Source organism: Micropterus salmoides, unplaced genomic scaffold (genome assembly GCF_014851395.1).
Source record: "Micropterus salmoides isolate LMB-PRFRI ecotype aquatic unplaced genomic scaffold, ASM1485139v1 Ms_hic_scaffold_20, whole genome shotgun sequence".
Classification (NCBI taxonomy): domain Eukaryota; kingdom Metazoa; phylum Chordata; class Actinopteri; order Centrarchiformes; family Centrarchidae; genus Micropterus; species Micropterus salmoides.
The window spans coordinates 15,004,322-15,023,678 of NW_024041151.1; the positions used below are offsets into that span (position 1 = coordinate 15,004,322).

Below are 19,357 nucleotides of genomic sequence, written 5' to 3' on the forward strand. Positions count from 1 at the left end.
TTTCATTCACGTTCAGACCTGCTACGCCTAGAGGCATTCCCATAGTGTCGTAACCGACGCAGTTCGAGTTCCCTCGAAGGGGAACTTTTACAACAACAGCACCTGCGTTGCTTAACGATGGTTTGTCCCATGTAAGTTACCAACTTAGTTTCCTCCATAGTTTGAACTGGGGTTTTGGGAAACAGTTGCGCCACAACTGCATAGTTCCAACCAAGAAAGTTGCTACCGTAGTTAGCGACAATGCTTTTGGGAAACGCACCCCTGGTTGGTGGCTGTAATTCACTCTTTGGCAGTGAAAAACTTTCCCTAAAGGTGACCACTAAAGTCAAGCTCATGGCTAAGTTTCGGAAGACACACTTCCGAAAGGGCACACTATCAGAATGAACAAAGGAAGATCAAGCATAATGCCTTTTTTGTTTCCGACAGAATGCCACATGTCACGGATGCTGAGCAACACTTTACCCACTAAACAACACTAAACATTGCTCAGAATCGTCCACAGAGGAAGTATTGTGATGATTTTGACTAGTGTAGTGCAGAGGAGTGTGACTGGTGCCAACATGAGAGGGAAGCAAATTTTGGCATATGGGTAATAATAAAATATAATTTTCTCTGATGTTTTACTATTGTGGAAATTAATGCTCCGGACAGGCATTTAAAGTCAGCCACAGTCAGAACTTACCCCAAGACCGCCTTCTGAAACACCCACACATGTATCGCAGGCATAAAATACAAAAGCCACCCCCACAACTGTAACCGCACCCCTGTAATACGTTATCCATATTGATTTGTGTGGGTAGATAAATACTGGATAATAGATGAGGCTTTAGTCTTACATTAAACAGAGCAGGTGCACCCTCCTCCAGTTTGGCTAACACCCTCCATAAATGATTCAGGGTGTCACCAAATAAGGAAGGGCAGGCTCATTACCAGACCAAAGGACTTGTTGCTACATCTGAGCCCACTTGCTGCTGCGAACAATATGTTTCTCACGTTAGACATGCTGCAGGATCTAGTGTTTGTGCTGGTAGACGTATGTGACACAATCCTTTGTAAAACACGGACACATTACTGTCACTATGATGGATTAAGACAGAAAGACACTCTTTTGTACTTTTTCCGTTGATGTTGCAATGATGCATGCCAAAAGCCTCTTAACAAACTATCACATACTACAGTCTGAAACTACAGTCCTCAGCAAAAAGTGAAAATAAATTGACCTCACCATGGGTACTGAGGAGGAAGGACGATACCTCAGGAGAGTTGGCAGGGGGATTTCGAAGGTAGACTCTGAGACAGGTCATCTTGGAGACCTAGCTGCCACTGAAAACGAGATGGTTTCAGCAACTACAAAGAAGAGAGGAAAAAGAAACTTGATGCTTGTTTGTGTGTGTGTGTGTGTGTGTGTGTGTGTGTGTGTGTGTGTGTGTGTGTGTGTGTGTGTGTGTGTGTGTGTATACGTACAGTTAAAGACAAAGAAAAGAGAATAAAAAACGTTAAAATGTTGATAATTTTCCACAGTTACACTACATGCTCCAGCCAGCAGTAGGATGTGACCTGTTAACATGGCTGGCATTTATTAGGCTCAACTTTAGAGATCTAGCAGTCAAAGCCAGATCACAGTAATTCATTTTTATATGCATACAATAGACATTCAGTCTGCACAATAGACATATTAACAGATATATGTTATTACTAAAGAAAACAAAAACACATTGTTTCTATGTACTGTTTCACTGAAACTGTCTTATACAGCTTCTTCATTTACACAAGTGGAGTAGCCTCTAGCCAAGATTTTATAATTATCTGCCCTAAAAGTGAACCAAACATAGCCTGTAAAGGACATACAGTAATAGCAACAAATTCTAAGTTTGGTTTGGCAGCAAAAAAGTCACTATTAAATGAATCTGCAACATTAATGCATACCAATTACAGCCTTTTTGCAGGTTTCTTCTGAATATGTGCATTCGTTCTATTTAATCTGCCCGTTGCTTATTGTTACTAATGAGCTACCTCATGGTAAGGGATGGCTTTGAATTTGAGGTCAATGATATTGTTACAGAAAAGACTGCTTTCTATTATAATACTGCAGTTTCCTGGTTTTCTGTGGGCTCGTTGGTTTAGCACCATTTGGAGCCAACCTAAGACAATATGGACAACATTCACTATGTACTTGGCAGCTGTCAGATGGATTTGAGACATGAGTATTACTAACATGTGAGAGCCCAAGGTTAACTTAACAATGCCCGCCCAGTGTCTAAGATTAAAAAACATGTTTTAATACACAGATTCAATCATCAGTGACTGAGACCTGTAAAATAGATCAAGCCAGTGCTGTGATTCTGTGGCAGTAATCCAGATTACTTTACAGCATGACTTAAAACACCTCTGGGTGAAACAGTGATAGCTGCAGTACATTATTTTGACATCTTCCCCAGAGGCAGTGTACCAGTAACCCAGAGATGAACTTTGCAGCTAATCCAGATTACCAAACCGCCCACCCACCAAGAAACCACCCAAATCAAGCTTTAGAGAGATGAATTACCTACCGCCTACCACACAGTGTTCAAATTCAGATCAGCAAGTATTGTACAAATAGCATGCTTACAATACCATGCACTCAGAGAAACTATTTTAGGATGTCAAAAAATATATATCTCCAATGATCTCGTTCTCCTGCCTCTTGTCCCTTAGAAAAATCATAATCATTTTCCGTTTTCCTCTCATTCTGTCCCTCCACAAAAAGCCCCTGATTCATTTGGCCCTTATCAGTTACAGTGAAGGGAAAACAAAGGAGTTCTCTGAAACTCATACTCTGCTTCCCTAAAGGGGAAACTGGGCAGATAATGCTTCTGTGGCATGGCATGATCTGTGTTAAGGCACAGACACAGACTTCCATATGTCACACACACTTTTAAGACATTTTTCAACAGACAAAAATACTAGAGAAAACAAAACAAGTTGCACAACACTCCAATGTACCATTCTATATTCCCCAATGTTTTCAGCCATCTTGACTTCACCAAGCCGAATAACAAAGCATAGTATATTAGAGAAGCGCTGGGTGACCTGTTTTATTTTAATGGACTTGACGCCCACACTGGTCTACACCTTGCTGCCTTCTCACAATTAGAATATGTTTCCAATAACTCCATTATTGTTTTCTCCAATTAATGGCATTGGCTTCTAGTTGTACTAATTATATCTTTGTCAGTACTTGCCAGGACAACATTTTACAAACACAGTGTAAACCCACATTTCTTTAAAAGATAAAATATATATTTAACTGTTTGTTTAAGGATTGTATATGAGCGATAAGTACATTTGGACAAAAAGAGTTCCAGCAGCTTATGTTAACTCTCATTGGCAAAAAAAAAAAATACTCGTACATGCAAATGTATGTGCTATGTTGCTCTACAGGACTGTGATCATGCTGTATTGAAGAAGACTTGAAACTAGCGATTGAGACTATAAACTCATTAGGAAAGGGTTTACTGAGGTAATCCATCTAATGAGAAGTAAAGTCATTTTCTCATAGACTTTTTTTGCAATCAGTAGAGCTGGATGTTCCCGCTTGGTACAGAGAAGAGATTCAGCATTCCAGGGTTAAAAACAAGACATCACAGCGATACAGATTCATTGGCCATCAAATCATCATAGTATTAAAAATAGTATCAAGTACAAAAAGTCCTAAGAATATTATCTTCAATTGATTTACTAAAAACCAAGTAAAAGTTTTGATATAAACTACACACACAAAACTTCCACAGGGAGACAAATAGTATTGTTGCATGGCCAGATTTGGCCCAAGGGCCACTATTTGCCTACAACAAACAGTTTTAGCCCCTGCATGGCCAATATCACAAGCAAAAAGTTGTGGTTCAAAACCACAGAGCCATGAAGGTATATATAGCAAATATTCCTATGTCTCTGAAATATTCAAGCAAAGACAGTTTGTGCAAGGCAGAGAAACATGAAGAAAGACCAATATCAGATGCGACTGTAAGAGGAAGGCAGAAGTGAGGGAGACTTAAGCAGATGAGAACAAGGCATGTTCCTTAAAGAGATGAATTTTTGTATTTGCACTGGAAGATTGGGGATGATAGTGCAGTTTTGGCGGTGGTTTGGGGTGAATTGTAAAAGGGGAATAGAAAAGGCCATGTGCAGTGCAGAGATGTCCAAATCACCAGAGACGACAGCTGAACACCTGGTGGTTGCAGACTGGAGCATAAGGCTGCTTAATCAATGAACTGAGTTAAACACTATATAAGTCTAATAAATACATACAGTCTTTAAAACATAGAGGAAATAAGGTTACAGATCAAACATACTTTGAAATAAGTATTGAAAGCCAACAACAGACATATTTTGATAATCTATTCATTGGTTGAGCCAGTTATTACACTTTCCACTTCTCATACATAAGGATTTGTATCTTTTCTCTTTTTTATAGTAAATAAAAGATCTTTTAGTTTTGGACTTTGGTCGGACAAAACAAGCAATGTGAGGATGTGACCTTGGGCTCCTTTTTGATAGGCATTCTTTTCTCTTTATCCAAGCAACCCAATTAAATTGTTGTATCATTTCAGGATGCCATATCGCTTTTATGAGGTTCAGGAATGGCTTGAAGGGGTCGGGCTTGCAGACAGTGCCCCAATGATGATGTCCCCTGGGTCTGTACAGGAAAACCTGCTATTGAGCTTATTGCCTGCTCATCCGATCATACATTTATTTGACAGCTATAGCCACAAGTTACATTACAGGTTACTTTTTTATAGACAAAAACTGTGATGACCTTGTAAAATATATTGCTATAGATGAAACTGCTCAGCAGTATATGATAACAATGGCTCACCCTGGACCTGGCACAAAGTTAAAATATTGATTACATTTTCAAAACATCAGTAATAATAATCCAGACATATAATGTAAAATATTATGACAATAACTGGAGCCATTATGCTGCATTATAAGTCCTTTCACTCTTCATACTTTCAGTACATTTTGCTGATAATACTTTCACTTATGCAGCATTTTAATGCAGAACTTTTATTTCTCATGGAGTTTACAATATGATATTGCTAATTTCTCCACCACTGATGGAAGGGAATAGCAGACTAAGCTTTAAAGCATTAACAAACTCAAAAATACAAATAATCTTTCTCCCATTCTGTACCTACAGCCTACCAAGTTTTCTATAGATTTTTTTTTATCTATATTTTATTCTTTACATCTGAAACTTATTTCCATTAGGTGCAGAATAACAAGCCTATTCGGGCACAAATCTGTATACAAGTGAAGATCAGTATTATTGCTTTTAATATAAAAAGCTAGAGGACAAATCAAACTGAAATACATCCCACAGAGTCAGAAAGTAATTTACATGCTTATTATTAATTAATTCCTTTGCTCATTAATTCTGTTGATTGTTGAAGAAGTTAAGATGGTGTCTACAGAAGACTTAACTGATCCAGATCTGTTCCCTCAGCTCCTTCTGCTGACAAAACATACAAGTTAATATCATAAACACTACCAGGCAGTCCAAGCAACCTTTAGTGCTTGAAGTTTTAACAAAAAATACAATGGCACCACCTACTGGACATGTTATGAAATGTATAATGTATTTCATATTTCAAATGTATTATAGAAGTGCCAAAAATTTATCAGGTTTCTTACGATAGTGTTGATGGCACAACTGCATGTGCTTTTCTGGAAAACGCTTAGTTAGTTGCAACAACTACATGTAACCACAAGATGTTGCAATGCCATGTACTACTCGACTGTGCAACTGAGCTTCAGTCATTTTGTGTTTGTTTGTAAGTACAAGTACTCAAACGCTGATGTGAGCTTTGGCGCTTCATCTTGAATATTGTGTCACTACCCTGACACTCTCTGCATTTGCACTACAGCCAACTTCACACAGTACTGTATCTTCAGCACAAGTTTCACTGGTAATGATGCTTAAAGGGTTGGGGAAATCAGTCTGCAACACATATTTTCATTTACAGAGAAAGAGATATCTGTCTGTACTATAACACATAATCTCACAAAGAGTAAAATGTAGCTGTAATGTTAAAAAAAATTATTTGTATGGCTCGACCTTTTGGTGATTTTAGTAATTTGATTTGTATGGTGTATGGTGATTTTAGTAGAAGGCCAGAGTGTGTGGTGTGTGGTGTCATAATGAATATTGTCCTTTTGGGTGGACAAGTATGAATAATTGTCTGCTGCACGGTAAAGAAGATTTTTACTTTATTTCCCAGGTGCCACTCTTGGACTTCTGAGATAGTGGAACTCTGTGGCAGCTAGTGCTAAACCACAAGAGCAATAGTGCAAACGAATAGGAGAGTTAAATGTGGACTCTTAAACATCAGATCTCTCTCTTCTAAAGGTGTACTAGTAAATGAACTAATATCAGATTATGATATTGATTTATTTGGTCTTACTGAAACCTGGCTGGGTGATGGAGAATATGTTAGCCTAAATGAATCCACCCCTCCCAGTCATATTAATACTCACATTCCTCGAGGCACAGGCAGAGGAGGTGGAGTTGCAGCTATCTTCGACTCTAGCCTATTAATCAGCTCTAAACCTAAACTAAACTATAACTCATTTGAAAGCCTTGTTCTTAGTCTTTCGCACCCAAGTTGGAAATCACTGCAACCAATTCTTTTTGTTATAGTGTACCGAGCACCTGGCCCGTATTCTGAATTCTTATCTGAATTTGCAGAGTTTTTGTCAACTTTAGTCCTTAAAACGGACAAAGTTATTATTGTAGGGGATTTTAATATTCATGTAGATGTTGAGAATGACAGCTTCAGTACTGCGTTTATCTCTTTGTTAGATTCCATCGGCTTCTCTCAGAGTGTTCATGAACCGACTCACTGTTTTAACCACACCCTCGACCTTGTTTTGGTGTATGGTATTGAAATTGAACATTTAGTGGTGTTCCCACAGAATCCCTCTTTATCCGACCACTGTTTGATAACTTTTGAGTTTGTATTGCTGAACTACTCGCCATTGGGCAAAAATTTCTATACAAGATGTCTGTCTGATAGTGCCATAGCTAAATTTAAGGATGCGATTCCATCAGCTCTAAATACATTATCTAGTCACAAAGTAACGGAGGACTCCTATGCTAGTTTCAGTCCCTCCCAAATCGATCATCTTGTTGATAGTGCTGCAGGCTCGCTGCGAATGACACTCGACTCTGTAGCCCCTCTAAAAAAGAAAATACTAAAACAAAGACGGTTAGCTCCATGGTATAATACTGAAACTCGCAAATTAAAGCAAATATCACGGAAACTTGAGAGGAATTGGCGTTCCACCAAAGTGGAAAATTCTCGTTTAATTTGGCAAGATAGTCTTAAAACTTATAGGAAGGCCCTCCGTAATGCCAGAGCAGCGTACTACTCATCATTAATAGAGGAAAATAGGAACAACCCCAGGTTTCTTTTCAGCACTGTAGCCAGGCTGACAGAGAGTCACAGCTCTATTGAGCCAAGTATTCCCATAGCTCTCAGTAGTTACGACTTCATGAGCTTCTTTAATGATAAAATTCTAGCTATTAGAGACAAAATTCACCAAGACCTGCCCTCAATTGGCACCAACTTATCTCTTAACTCAGAAACCTTTGAAACAGCTGTAGAACCAGATACATGTTTAGACTGTTTTGCTTCCCTCAATCTTTACCAACTAACTTCAATAATTTCTTCATCTAAACCATCAACCTGCCTCTTAGACCCCATCCCGACTAGGCTGCTTAAAGATGTTTTACCCTTAGTCAGCACCTCTATACTAGATATGATCAATCTATCTTTATCAACAGGCTATGTACCACAGTACTTTAAAGTAGCTGTAATTAAACCTCTTCTGAAAAAGCCCAAACTTGATCCGGATGTTTTAGCCAACTATAGACCTATATCTAACCTTCCATTTCTCTCTAAGGTTCTGGAGAAAGCAGTTGCTAAACAGCTGTGTGACTTTCTACAGAGCAATAGTTTATTTGAGGATTTTCAGTCAGGATTTAGAGCTCATCATAGCACAGAGACAGCACTGGTGAAAATTACTAATGACCTCCTTATTGCATCAGACAAAGGACTTGTCTCTGTACTGGTTTTATTAGATCTTAGTGCTGCATTTGATACCATTGACCATCAGATCCTATTGCAGAGACTGGAATATTTCATTGGCATTAAAGGAACCGCTCTAAGCTGGTTTAAGTCCTATTTATCAGATCGATTTCAGTTTGTACATGTTAACGATGAGTCCTCCATGCACGCCAAAGTTACTCATGGAGTTCCTCAAGGATCTGTCCTTGGACCAATCCTCTTCACTTTATATATGCTTCCTTTAGGCAATATTATCAGGAAACATTCCATAAGCTTTCATTGTTATGCAGATGATACTCAGTTATATCTATCGATCAAGCCAGATGAAACTCATCAGTTAGCTAAACTTCAAATGTGCCTTCAGGATGTTAAAACCTGGATGAGCTGTAATTTTCTTATGTTAAACTCAGATAAAACTGAAGTTATTGCTCTGGGGCCTAAGCACCTCCGTGACGCATTATCTAAAGATATAGTTTCCCTAGATGGCATCGCCTTGGCCTCCAGCACCACTGTGAGGAATCTTGGAGTTATCTTTGATCAGGACATGTCGTTTAAGTCCCACATTAAGCAAATTTCAAGGACCGCCTTTTTTCACCTACGTAATATTGCGAAAATCAGGAACATCCTGTCTAAAAATGATGCAGAAAAACTAGTCCATGCATTTGTTACTTCTAGGCTGGATTACTGCAATTCCTTATTATCAGGCTGCTCGAAAAAGTCCATTAAGACTCTTCAGCTGATCCAGAATGCTGCGGCACGTGTTCTGACAGGAACCAGGAAAAGAGATCACATTTCTCCTGTTTTAGCTTCTTTGCATTGGCTTCCAGTAAAATCCAGAATAGAATTTAAAATCATTCTTCTTACCTACAAAGCTCTTAATGGTCAGGCACCATCTTATCTTAAAGAGCTCATAGTACCTTACTACCCCACCAGACCACTGCGCTCCCAGAATGCAGGGTTACTTGTGGTTCCTAGAGTCTCCAAAAGTAGACTAGGAGCCAGAGCGTTCAGCTATCAAGCTCCTCTCCTGTGGAACCAGGTTCCAGTTTGGGTTCAGGAGGCAGACACCATCTCCACATTTAAGAGTAGGCTTAAGACTTTCCTCTTTGATAAAGCTTATAGTTAGGGCTGGCTCAGGTAGTCCTGAACCATCCCTTAGTTATGCTGCTATAGGCCTAGACTGCCGGGGGATTTCCCATGATGCACTGAGCTCCTCTCTCCTCTACTTTCTCTCCCTCTGTATGCAACCTTATCCCATTATTGCATGTTACTAACACAACTTCTCCCCTTTCTGGTAGTCTTGTGCTTTCTCGTCCCTCTCCTCTCTCCTCCTATCACTTCCTGCAGGTTTTCTGGCTCTGGAGCTGTGGAGTCTGGATCTGTGGCTGCGGGTCGCCTGCTGCCCCCGTGTTCCTGCTCGACACCCTCTACTGCAACGACTATTGTTGCTAGTCTTATTGTTATTATTGTTATTATAATCATTAACATTATGATGGTTACCATTAACACTATTATAAATATCTGTACCATTTTTCATTTAGTTTATAGCAGCATTACCTTCACTGTCTGTACCTCTGTGTGTATATTGTGTAGGCTGCCTCCCTCCCCTCTCTCTCTCCTTACATCCCTCTCTCTCTCTCTCTCTCTTCTCTCTCTCTCTTCACTCTCTTTCTCTCTCTCTCTCTTTCACTCTCTTTCTCTCTCTCTTTCTCTCTCTCTCTCTCTCACCCCAACCGGTCGAGGCAGATGGCCGCCCACCCTGAGTCATGGTTCTGCTCGAGGTTTCTGCCTCTTAAAAGGAAGTTTTTCCTTGCCTCTGTCGCCTAGTGCTTGCTCTTGGTGGGAACTGTTGGGCTTCTGTAAATATCATCACAGAGTACGGTCTAGACCTGCTCTTTTATGAAAAGCGCTGTGAGATAACTGTTGTTGTGATTTGGCGCTATATAAATAAAATTGAATTGAATTGAATTGAATTGAATTGAATTGAATTGAATAGTGGCACTTTATGGCAAACAGGGGCAGTTGAATTAAAATATATTCCCTCTGCTGCACAGTAGTCATTTTATAAACTTCCTTGAGAAACCTTTTCCTCATCTGAAGCAAGTAACTGTTATGTTGTATTAATAAAGTAATTCCTATTCTCTATAAAATAATGGAATAAATATAGATAGGCTTTTAGTGATGGATTTTGGCACTTTCTGCCGCCATCTGTGCAGCCACTAAAATGGCCTTTTTTATTGCATAAGAGTTTATTGATAACCTGAAAATATCATCAAAACAGACATACTTGCTTGTCAAATGTACTGCTGGGCATTTTAAACTTTGGCATGTATTTAAGTGAAAGAAATGTAATTAGGTTAGCTAACGTTAGCTCTGTGACTCTAATTATCTATGCAAAAAAGTGCAGCGCCGCATTCACCCATAACCTACCTTTTTACTTGAAGTGGGAGATTTTACTGAAGGCACTGTTCTGAGTGTCTTAACTGTCAGAGGAGGTTGCTTTACTAACACACATGAATGTTTTTCGCATGATAAAATAGGATTTTTGTGGTAGCTCACTGCTACATGCTGCGCATGCGCTTCAGGTAACCCTGGCAACTACGGTTGGACCCATAGAACGTGCATGGCATCAACCAACGTGGCCAACGCAATAATTTGCGTAACGTTTCTGTTTTTAACGTAGTAGAGTTGAGAAAGCTAATTTTACAGATTGCATATAGATATAATAACCGCCGTCATTGCATGGACGTTAGAACGTAACGTTAGTGCCAGACACTACAGACTGGTGTCGAATGACACGGATAATCTCTCCTCATTGAACCCGGAAGAACAGGTTAGTGGGAAGGAGTCTCCTTACATGTTCATTTGAGTTAGCTTGACAGCTCTCAGTGAAATTGTTGCTAAATTAAGCCCTATATCACAGATAATATTTATATTACGAATGTGTTTCATAAGCTACCGTTCATTAACCGTTTACAAGAAGAACTATAAAAACATCTACATATTTGGGTTGCTTTGATTTTAGCGAGATTTCACGTAATGGCTTCAACAACCTAACATTAGCTAAGAGAGTTGCTAATAAGTAAAATGAACAATACTTTTGACTTGTAGAGTATTATAGCTATTTGTTATCGCACCCGATCACCACTGAAAATGTAAGTAATTGATCCCTGTCGAGAGAAGTATGAAAAAATATTAACACAACGTTCATTCATTTATCTTTGACAGCCATGGAGTTTCTCCCAGTACTTGACCCACTTGATAAACCCAAAGAAGGAATATGGTATGTCAATGCAGATTGGTTTGTTGCAGTTTTGATGTAATGATCTAACTTTGTGTTAAACAAAGGTAAAAACAAAAATGTAGTGCCTTGCTGAAATTGTTTTGTTGTCAACAGGTATTCTTTGATACCGAGGGGAAGTGCTCCGGGTGTTAGTGTGGGTCACACCTGCACGTTTATTCCATCTGAAGATGGAGGAAAAGGAAGAATCCTTATTGTTGGAGGTGCCAATCCCAGCGGCAGTTTCTCACATTCACATATCATAAATCTAGGTAAAAAAAAAAAAAAACAACAGCAAATACTTTGTCCAGGGATATGACATCTGCATAGCTGTGTTTTATAAGCCACTCTTCACAAAATAAATTAAAATTAGTTTGTAATGCTTTGACTGTAAGTACAATTTACAGTACCCTATAATAATAATAATACTAATAACATAGATAAAACCAAGTGCTTTGAGAGTTATTGCACCACATGTGCCAATTTCACATACATTTAAAAAATATGTTATAATACAACAATAAAATGCCTGTACAGTCATTTCACTTTAAAAAGTCTGATGGCAGCAGGCAGGAAATACTTACCATGCCGTTCAGTCTTACATTTTGGTGGGATCACCAAAACTGTTACAGTATGCACTTGGCAAGAGCATTAATGAGTTCCCTTTGCATTCATATCATAGGTCTTTGTTTGCATTTTTGCCCTTTTTGACTCGTCAGATAATCATGAATGGGACATCCCAGAATGGGAGGGTTTGGAGTCACGCTATGAACACTGCAGCTTTGTGCCAGAGAGCTGCCCTCAGAGCCTGTGGGTGTTTGGGGGGGCACAGCAGAGCGGCAATCGCAATTGTATCCAGAATTTACAGTTAACAGGTAAATCCTAACTTAATTTCCCCAAGTATTGTGTACTCTACATTAGTAGCATAGCACTTAACATGACATTACTCAAGGTGCTTTTCTACTGTAAATCATATGCTGTAGTGTTTAGTTGCAATGAAAACCTGCAACTGTACATATACATCATACATGTACATAGGTGGTAAACAATTTTTTTGCTGTGTTATGACCAGAAAAGTTTTTTTGCACTTTAAGTGACCACCATTGATTTTATATAAACTGAGTATGATCCATCATGTCCATGTGTGTCCAGATAGTGGGTCTCGCTGGAAGAATGTAGGAGTGAATGGCAAACCCCCCAGTCCCAGGACATACCACACCAACTCAGCCAGCCTAGGGGACAGACTGTATGTAATTTCTGGTGGGGAAGCAGGAGCTACACCTGTCTCAGATGCCAATCTCCATGTCTTTGATACAGGTTTGTGTTAAATCAGCTGCTTAACAAAATTGTGATACAGAAGGAGATTTCAAACTGTGCACATGTTTAGTGGCATTTAAAGGTCCTACACACATGACTGACATCTCGCTGACTTCCCTCTTATTTTTGTTGCACCTGTTAAGGCAGGCGAACTTTTACTTTGACCATATTTATTGGTATATGGTGTTTGGTGACTTCGCATGGTCAATTGTGGTGGTAATTCCACACATAACTGCTCTCAAACCCGAGCAGAGGTCTAATCAAGAAGAACAATAGAAAACACCTGTGTGGCTGTGTAAGGCTTTTAATATTCGTGTCACACTGTATGTATCCAGTCTGTCATTGTGATTATATTTGGGAAGAAGATTAGAGATATTTATGATTGCAAAAGTGACAAAATGAGTATTTTCTGTTTTGGTGAAAATTTATACCAAAATCATTATTTGATTTCACGAGGCATTAAAAAGTGTCATAATTTTTTTTATTCTGTTTAAATAAAACATATATAAGGTAAAGCACCGGTGTTAATAATTTCTTAATTTATCATGGCTGCAGTTCATTTAGGTGTGCCAGTTCCAAGGACCTTTTTTTTTTGCATGCTGGCTCACTGGAATTGTCGACAGGGACATTTAAATGTAACAGAGCCGTCATTAATATAATTAGTAACACATGCTTTTCCTGCAGTGACGAGTCAAAGTGTCTTCTGCCAAAATAGGCATTTTCAAGGGTATGGTAATCCTCAATTTAAAATATACCAGAGTAACAGATCCATAGATTAGTAATTTTGAAATCAAGTAGTGTATGTAAGCTTTATCGTCTAATGCTACCTGACATCATATAATATGTGCAAAGATGTATCTGTGATAGATTTCCACTCTGTCGAACTTAGTTAATAGCATTTGACATTTTTAATAGCTGCCATTAAATAATGCATAATCGCATGTTGTAATGAAGGGTTTACTATCTTATTCTGCCTCCAGATACTGTTCACAACAAAATAATTGTTTCAATGTTAAGAAATGCTAAACACAGTTTGTTTGTGCCCTATACAATTTGTTCCTCAGTTTATATTTACTTGTCTTGACCACAACAATAACCAAAAATGTGATTTGGTGTTCCCAGTGTCTTCCACCTGGTCCCAACCAGAAACACAAGGCAGACACCTGTCCGCCAGACATGGCCACATCATCATAGCAGTGGGTTCAAAGATCTACATTCATGGAGGCATGGCTGGAGACAAATTTCACAATGATATGTACACGCTTGACACAAGTAAGCCTGAACTCTCCTATGTGATAATAAAAGGATCCAAGTATATCTCTTTCCCAGCAGTCTTTCATTTATCTAAGATGATAATAGCGGATGGAAATGTAGTAGAAGTTTGTTTTGTTTTTAAATACAACCATGTGTCCACGTTTTAAAGGGAGCTTGAAATTGGAGGAAGTGCAAGCCGAAGGAGACATCCCACCAGGACTAGCAGCCCACTCAGCTGTGGCGCTGGGAAAGAACATCTACATTTTTGGGGGGATGACTGCAGATGGAGCCAGCAACTCCATGTACAGATTCAACACTGGTACACAATTTTTCAGAAACCCTTAAAATGTGAATTTTTATACTTTGTCATACACAACACTTTATTACATACACTTAATGGGGTACTTTACTTCCTTAATTTTTGAGTTTACATAACAGTTGGACGTTATCTCCTGTTTGCAGACAAAAGCAGATGGGTCCTCATGAAGTTTGAAGGGGATATGCCACCCAACCGCCTAGACCACTCCATGTGTTTATTGCCATGGAAGGTGTGTGGTGAGGGGAAGGGAGATGAGGAGCAAGCCAACAGCCCAGCAGCCTCAGAGACAATCGATCTGGTCTTTGTATTTGGAGGGATGGACACCCAGGGTGTCATTTATAATGACTGTATTATGACTGTGGTGACATGATTTGCCTTCATGTTACAGTATTCATCTATCTACTTAAGTTGTAATAAAATGTTTGTAAAATGTAAAAATTTGTGTTATTGGAAAGAGGGGAATTTTAAACAATGTTTAGCAAATTTGGAGTTCTGGAGCATAAATCTGGATGGTTGAAATGTAAGGAAAGTTGAAATGTTAATCATTTGTGCCAGTGATTTTCCTTTTTTTTTTTTTTTTTTTTTTAAGTGTTGGACACATTCATAAGACAGTTGGTGGCCTATGCCAAAGGTTGTATCCTAAAACTGTAATAAGAGACAATCAAGTAACATTTTGTATCAAACATTTATTTCAATGTCTTTCCAGAAGTACAATGACCAGATTCAATAAATAACTTTTGCTGTTGCCTGTGAACATACTGAGCCCTTAACCCCAGACCCACAAACACCTGCGCCCCTCCCCCCCCCCACCCTGTACACTAAGTCCCTCCCCTGTACAGAACCTCATCAGGACTGCCTGAGAACAGCAGCAAGCCTCATATCCGGGCTGACGAATATCTCCGCCTTTCAGCGAAGAGAACACCTCTCACACACTGAAACTTGTTTTTAAAGTCTTTTAGAAGATTCAGTATGGTTGCTTATCATCGCCACCCCTTCCCAACCATTCCTCTCACTATTTGAGTCCCATCAGTCCAATATATACATCTAGGTGCCACTATCAAGAGAGGCAAGGGGCGACAGAAGAGTTGACTTCAAACCTGCCTACAACTCATCCTTCTCATCTTGCTCACTTTCGGCTCCCTCAGGTGGGGGTCCGCCCGCACTACCATAAAGCTTGGTGATAATTGGTTGAACCACCTCCTCCAGCTCCTTCTTCTTGGCCTGGAAGTCTTCCAGGTCAGCATCCTGATGCGACTCCATCCACTCAATCTTCTCCTCCACCGCCTTCTCAATGGTTTCCTTGTCATCATCTGACAGCTTGCCGCCAAGTTTCTCCTTGTCACCAATCTGGTTCTTCAGAGAGTAGGCGTAGCTCTCAAGTTCATTGCGGGCGTCGATCCTCTCCTTCAGCTTCTTGTCCTCATCTGCAAAACGCTCAGCATCGTTCACCATGCGCTCAATATCTTCAGGCGTCAGGCGGTTCTGGTCATTTGTGATTGTGATCTTATTCTTGTTGCCTGTGCCTTTGTCCTCAGCGGTGACACGCAGAATGCCGTTGACATCAATCTCAAAGGTGACCTCAATTTGTGGTACACCACGAGGGGCAGGAGGGATGCCAGTCAGGTCAAAAGTGCCCAGCAGATGGTTGTCTTTTGTCAGAGGACGTTCACCTAAGGGGAGATTCAATAATTAATCTTGTGCAATATTCAGTTTGCATTAAAAAAAAAAAAAAAAAAAAGGTTTAAAACCAGATTTTTTTTTTTAAATTCATGTTTGGCAAGTTTACTCAGCAATGTCAAACTCTTACCTTCATAAACCTTAATTGTGACAGTGGGCTGGTTATCAGAGGCTGTAGAGAAGATCTGGGATTTCTTTGTGGGCACCACAGTGTTCCTGGGGATCAGCTTGGTCATTACTCCTCCAACGGTCTCAATACCAAGGGTCAGGGGGCACACATCCAGAAGAACCACATCACCTGTAAGAGGAAGATTTTTAGTAAACAGGATAAAGCTGGCAAGTTACGTTAAATGGAACAGATTCTACAATGTATGAGAAAGATGATTTACCGGTATCCTCCTCTCCAGAAAGCACACCAGCCTGCACAGCAGCTCCATATGCTACAGCCTCATCAGGGTTGATACCCCTAGAAGGCTCTTTGCCATTGAAGAACTCCTTCACCAGCTGCTGGATTTTAGGGATACGGGTGGAGCCTCCAACTAAGACAATCTCATCAATGTCAGACTTCTTCAGGTCAGAGTCCTCCAGCACCTTCTGTACAGGCTTCATGGTGGAACGGAACAGGTCCTGATAAAGTAAAATGAGAATGTTAAAGGTTTGTCAAACAAAAATGTTAAATAAAACAAAAAACAGATTCAGTTGTTAGTCATTATATTTACACAACTGAACAGATGTATAAATTACCATGTTGAGCTCTTCAAACTTGGCACGGGTCAGGGTCTCTGAGAAGTCTTCTCCCTCAAAGAAGGACTCAATCTCAATGCGGGCCTGGTGCTGGGCAGACAGCGCCCTCTTTGCCTTCTCAACCTCACGACGCAGCTTCTGCACAGCACGGTTGTCCTTGCGCACGTCTTTGCCAGTCTTCTTCTTGTACAGCTTGATGAAGTGCTCCATGACGCGCTGGTCGAAGTCTTCACCTCCCAGATGAGTGTCACCGTTGGTGGCAACCACTTCAAAAACACCATTGTCAATGGTCAGAAGGGAGACATCAAAAGTGCCACCACCCAGATCGAACACAAGAATGTTCTTCTCGCCATCCTTCTTGTCCAGACCATAAGCAATGGCAGCAGCAGTTCTAAAGAATACAAGTATAGAAAAAAATCATAGGAGGAAGGGTAGGAAATATTTTCAAAACAAGACTTTTACATTCGACACTTACGGCTCATTGATGATTCTCATAACATTCAGACCAGCAATGGTTCCAGCATCCTTAGTGGCCTGGCGCTGGGCATCATTGAAGTAGGCAGGGACCGTGACCACGGCATGTGTGACCTAAGGAAAATATGACAACATTAGATTCAATACAGATGGGGTTTTGTTTTTTGGAGTGGTGTATCCTTTGATGTTTATTTTGATGGGGTTTTTGTACCTTCTTGCCCAGATAAGCTTCAGCAGTCTCCTTCATCTTAGTCAGAACCATGGCAGAGATCTCTTCCGGAGCAAAGGACTTCATCTGGCCACCTCCAATGTCAACTTGAATGTGAGGTTTGCTCTTCTTCTCAGTAACCTGAAGTGGGAACATGCATCAATATTAATATATCAAGGTAAGTATGTCGAGCAAACATTACCTGGGGACCTTTAGACCCTATAACCATAACTTTTACATTCAAAATTGTCATGTGTAGAAACTTACTTTGAAGGGCAGGTACTTGATGTCCTGCTGCACAGTGGAGTCACTCCAAGTGCGCCCAATCAATCTCTTGGCATCAAAGACTGTGTTCTCAGGGTTAGAGGTCAGCTGATTCTTGGCAGCATCACCAATCAGACGCTCACCCTCACTGGTAAAGGCCACATATGATGGGGTGATGCGGTTACCCTGGTCATTGGCGATGATCTCCACACGGCCATTCTTGAACACTCCAACACTACAGGAAAGCATTTTAGAAATGATTACTTGAAAAAGGCAACAATTTCTGAATGTTGTTTAATTTTCAAAGTTGCATCATTACACTGTCTTCTACAAATGAGTGTGTGCATCTTCTAGGTTGGGGATAAAAGTCTTATAAAAACACTCAAGGCAGAAGTGACTATTTTTTCTTACCAGGAGTAGGTGGTCCCCAAGTCAATTCCAACCACAGTCCCCACACTCTCTCTCTTTTCGTCGTCATCGGCAAACACGGTGCCGGCCACCAGCATTACAACCCACAACAGCTTCATCTTTGAATGTTTGAACTCCGATCTCTAAAGAAACCTGCAAAGAACAAATGTAATGTTAGAAAAACGTGGCCTTGCGTCCATGACGTGGGTTCTCTGCCTTTCAAGTTCACGAAGCTAACTGCCGGCTAATGGTAACGCTTGGTGTCGTTTACTGGGATTCAGACCCATTAATAGATGGAAAGCGTGGCTATTGCCAAGAAATCCCCAGAAAACGTTTAAAGAATATGGGTAACCTGGGTGGAGCACCACACCCTTTACCGAATGTTAACACTGGAGACTTTTTTTTTTTTTTTTTTTTTCCCCATTCGCCGGCAACAGTTAAGCTAAGTTAGCTAACCACGTTAGCGTGCCTAGCACACATGCGAGGGCAACTACCTTGCCATAATATTGCAAGAACTTTATTTTTGCAACGGTATTGGAAACACAGTGACTGTCCATCTAATTTAAAAAGCTACTGTATCGTTCGGGTAAATCCATCACATTGTCAAACGTTAGCTTAGCTGGCTTCATCATAATGAAACTGTCTTAAAATTACGTCCTAACGTTTCGTTGTAGAAAATACAAAATATTACGTTGTCGCATTATAATATTCGCCACAACGTTTGTACATACCGTAATCGCAGTATTGTCAATAATTTAACGGCCTTGACGTTGTCTCAACCGGTAGTAGCCTCTTCGTGAAAAGTGTATCTCTCTTCTTTTCTCTATCTGTATTCTTTCTTCTGTGAAATGATATTGAATGAACTGCGCTCTCTCCATATATAAGGCGTCACTTCTTCCCCGTCGTGGAGGCCAGCGATTGGCTGAGTGGCTGCTCGTTGGAACGCGCTGATTGGTTTCATTCAGCACGCTGGCCGCCGCTGATTTGCACACATGGAGACGAGGCGACGTCACGACTTTCTTCCCACTGTACCGATGCTGACTGGTTTTCAAGCAGATTGACGAGTACAGTTGGAGCGAAGACACGCCACTCTTAAGACTAGGGAAGGGTGCATTTTCACATTTTGTGCATTAGAAGTTAGTGCTACTTTTTTAAATAATCGCCAAACATGTATTTGATTAACATTACTTGTAAAGCTGTAAGTGTTTCAATGAGTGCACCTGTGTGGATAATGTGTTGGTATCATGAATAGTAATGATGACTCACTGCAATGAGTAAGAAATGTAAAAAGCAAACCCTGT

The 19,357-nt window shown here is 40.2% G+C and overlaps 3 protein-coding genes across 5 annotated transcripts in view; 1 reads left to right on the forward strand and 2 right to left on the reverse strand.

Annotated features, from left to right (window-relative positions):
- rgs3a (regulator of G protein signaling 3a) overlaps positions 1-10,634 on the reverse strand; it is a 157,776-nt gene extending 147,142 nt beyond the window's left edge. Inside the window, exons 1-2 of the mRNA XM_038733259.1 lie at positions 10,542-10,634; positions 1,226-1,347 (exon numbers count right to left, since the gene is read on the reverse strand). Of these exons, the coding sequence (XP_038589187.1) occupies positions 1,226-1,304 (79 nt within the window). The 5' untranslated portion in view covers positions 1,305-1,347; positions 10,542-10,634. The remainder of the gene's footprint in view (positions 1-1,225; positions 1,348-10,541) is intronic.
- A 108-nt stretch (positions 10,635-10,742) lies between these two features.
- On the forward strand, positions 10,743-15,026 carry rabepk (Rab9 effector protein with kelch motifs). Of its 3 annotated transcripts, none has more exons than XM_038733284.1 (8): positions 10,743-10,944; positions 11,340-11,394; positions 11,509-11,663; positions 12,111-12,266; positions 12,544-12,708; positions 13,831-13,980; positions 14,132-14,310; positions 14,425-14,556. In XM_038733284.1, exons 2-7 carry the CDS (start codon positions 11,342-11,344, stop codon positions 14,305-14,307), a joined length of 855 nt encoding a protein of 284 aa, XP_038589212.1. In that variant the 5' UTR covers positions 10,743-10,944; positions 11,340-11,341; the 3' UTR covers positions 14,308-14,310; positions 14,425-14,556. The 3 variants fall into 3 exon arrangements, with proteins under 3 accessions (XP_038589212.1, XP_038589209.1, XP_038589211.1); XM_038733281.1 differs by having other exon boundaries at positions 10,744-10,944; positions 14,132-14,281; positions 14,425-15,026; XM_038733283.1 differs by lacking the exon at positions 10,743-10,944 and adding an exon at positions 10,965-11,266 and having other exon boundaries at positions 14,132-14,281; positions 14,425-15,026.
- hspa5 (heat shock protein 5) lies at positions 14,957-18,943 on the reverse strand. The gene is made up of 9 exons (XM_038733280.1): positions 18,788-18,943; positions 18,060-18,209; positions 17,652-17,883; positions 17,388-17,525; positions 17,178-17,290; positions 16,703-17,093; positions 16,348-16,585; positions 16,089-16,256; positions 14,957-15,951 (listed from the first exon to the last, which is right to left on the reverse strand). The coding sequence occupies exons 2-9, from the start codon at positions 18,173-18,175 to the stop codon at positions 15,383-15,385; spliced, it is 1,965 nt and encodes a 654-aa protein (XP_038589208.1). The 5' UTR covers positions 18,176-18,209; positions 18,788-18,943; the 3' UTR covers positions 14,957-15,382.
- Between the last annotated feature and the right edge of the window lie 414 nt (positions 18,944-19,357).

What these genes read in the sequence shown, in the direction of transcription:
- hspa5 (XM_038733280.1), bottom strand. Translation starts at nt 18,175, where the DNA reads ATGAAGCTGTTGTGGGTTGTAATGCTGGTGGCCGGCACCGTGTTTGCC. An exon ending in ATGAGAATCATCAATGAGCC is followed by an intron (nt 17,094 to 17,177) that starts GTAAGTGTCGAA and finishes TGTATTCTTTAG; the next exon opens with AACTGCTGCTGCCATTGCTT. An exon ending in TTCTGGAGAGGAGGATACCG is followed by an intron (nt 16,257 to 16,347) that starts GTAAATCATCTT and finishes TTCCTCTTACAG; the next exon opens with GTGATGTGGTTCTTCTGGAT.
- rabepk (XM_038733281.1), top strand. Translation starts at nt 11,342, where the DNA reads ATGGAGTTTCTCCCAGTACTTGACCCACTTGATAAACCCAAAGAAGGA. An exon ending in CCAGAATTTACAGTTAACAG is followed by an intron (nt 12,267 to 12,543) that starts GTAAATCCTAAC and finishes ATGTGTGTCCAG; the next exon opens with ATAGTGGGTCTCGCTGGAAG. An exon ending in TATGTACACGCTTGACACAA is followed by an intron (nt 13,981 to 14,131) that starts GTAAGCCTGAAC and finishes CACGTTTTAAAG; the next exon opens with GGAGCTTGAAATTGGAGGAA.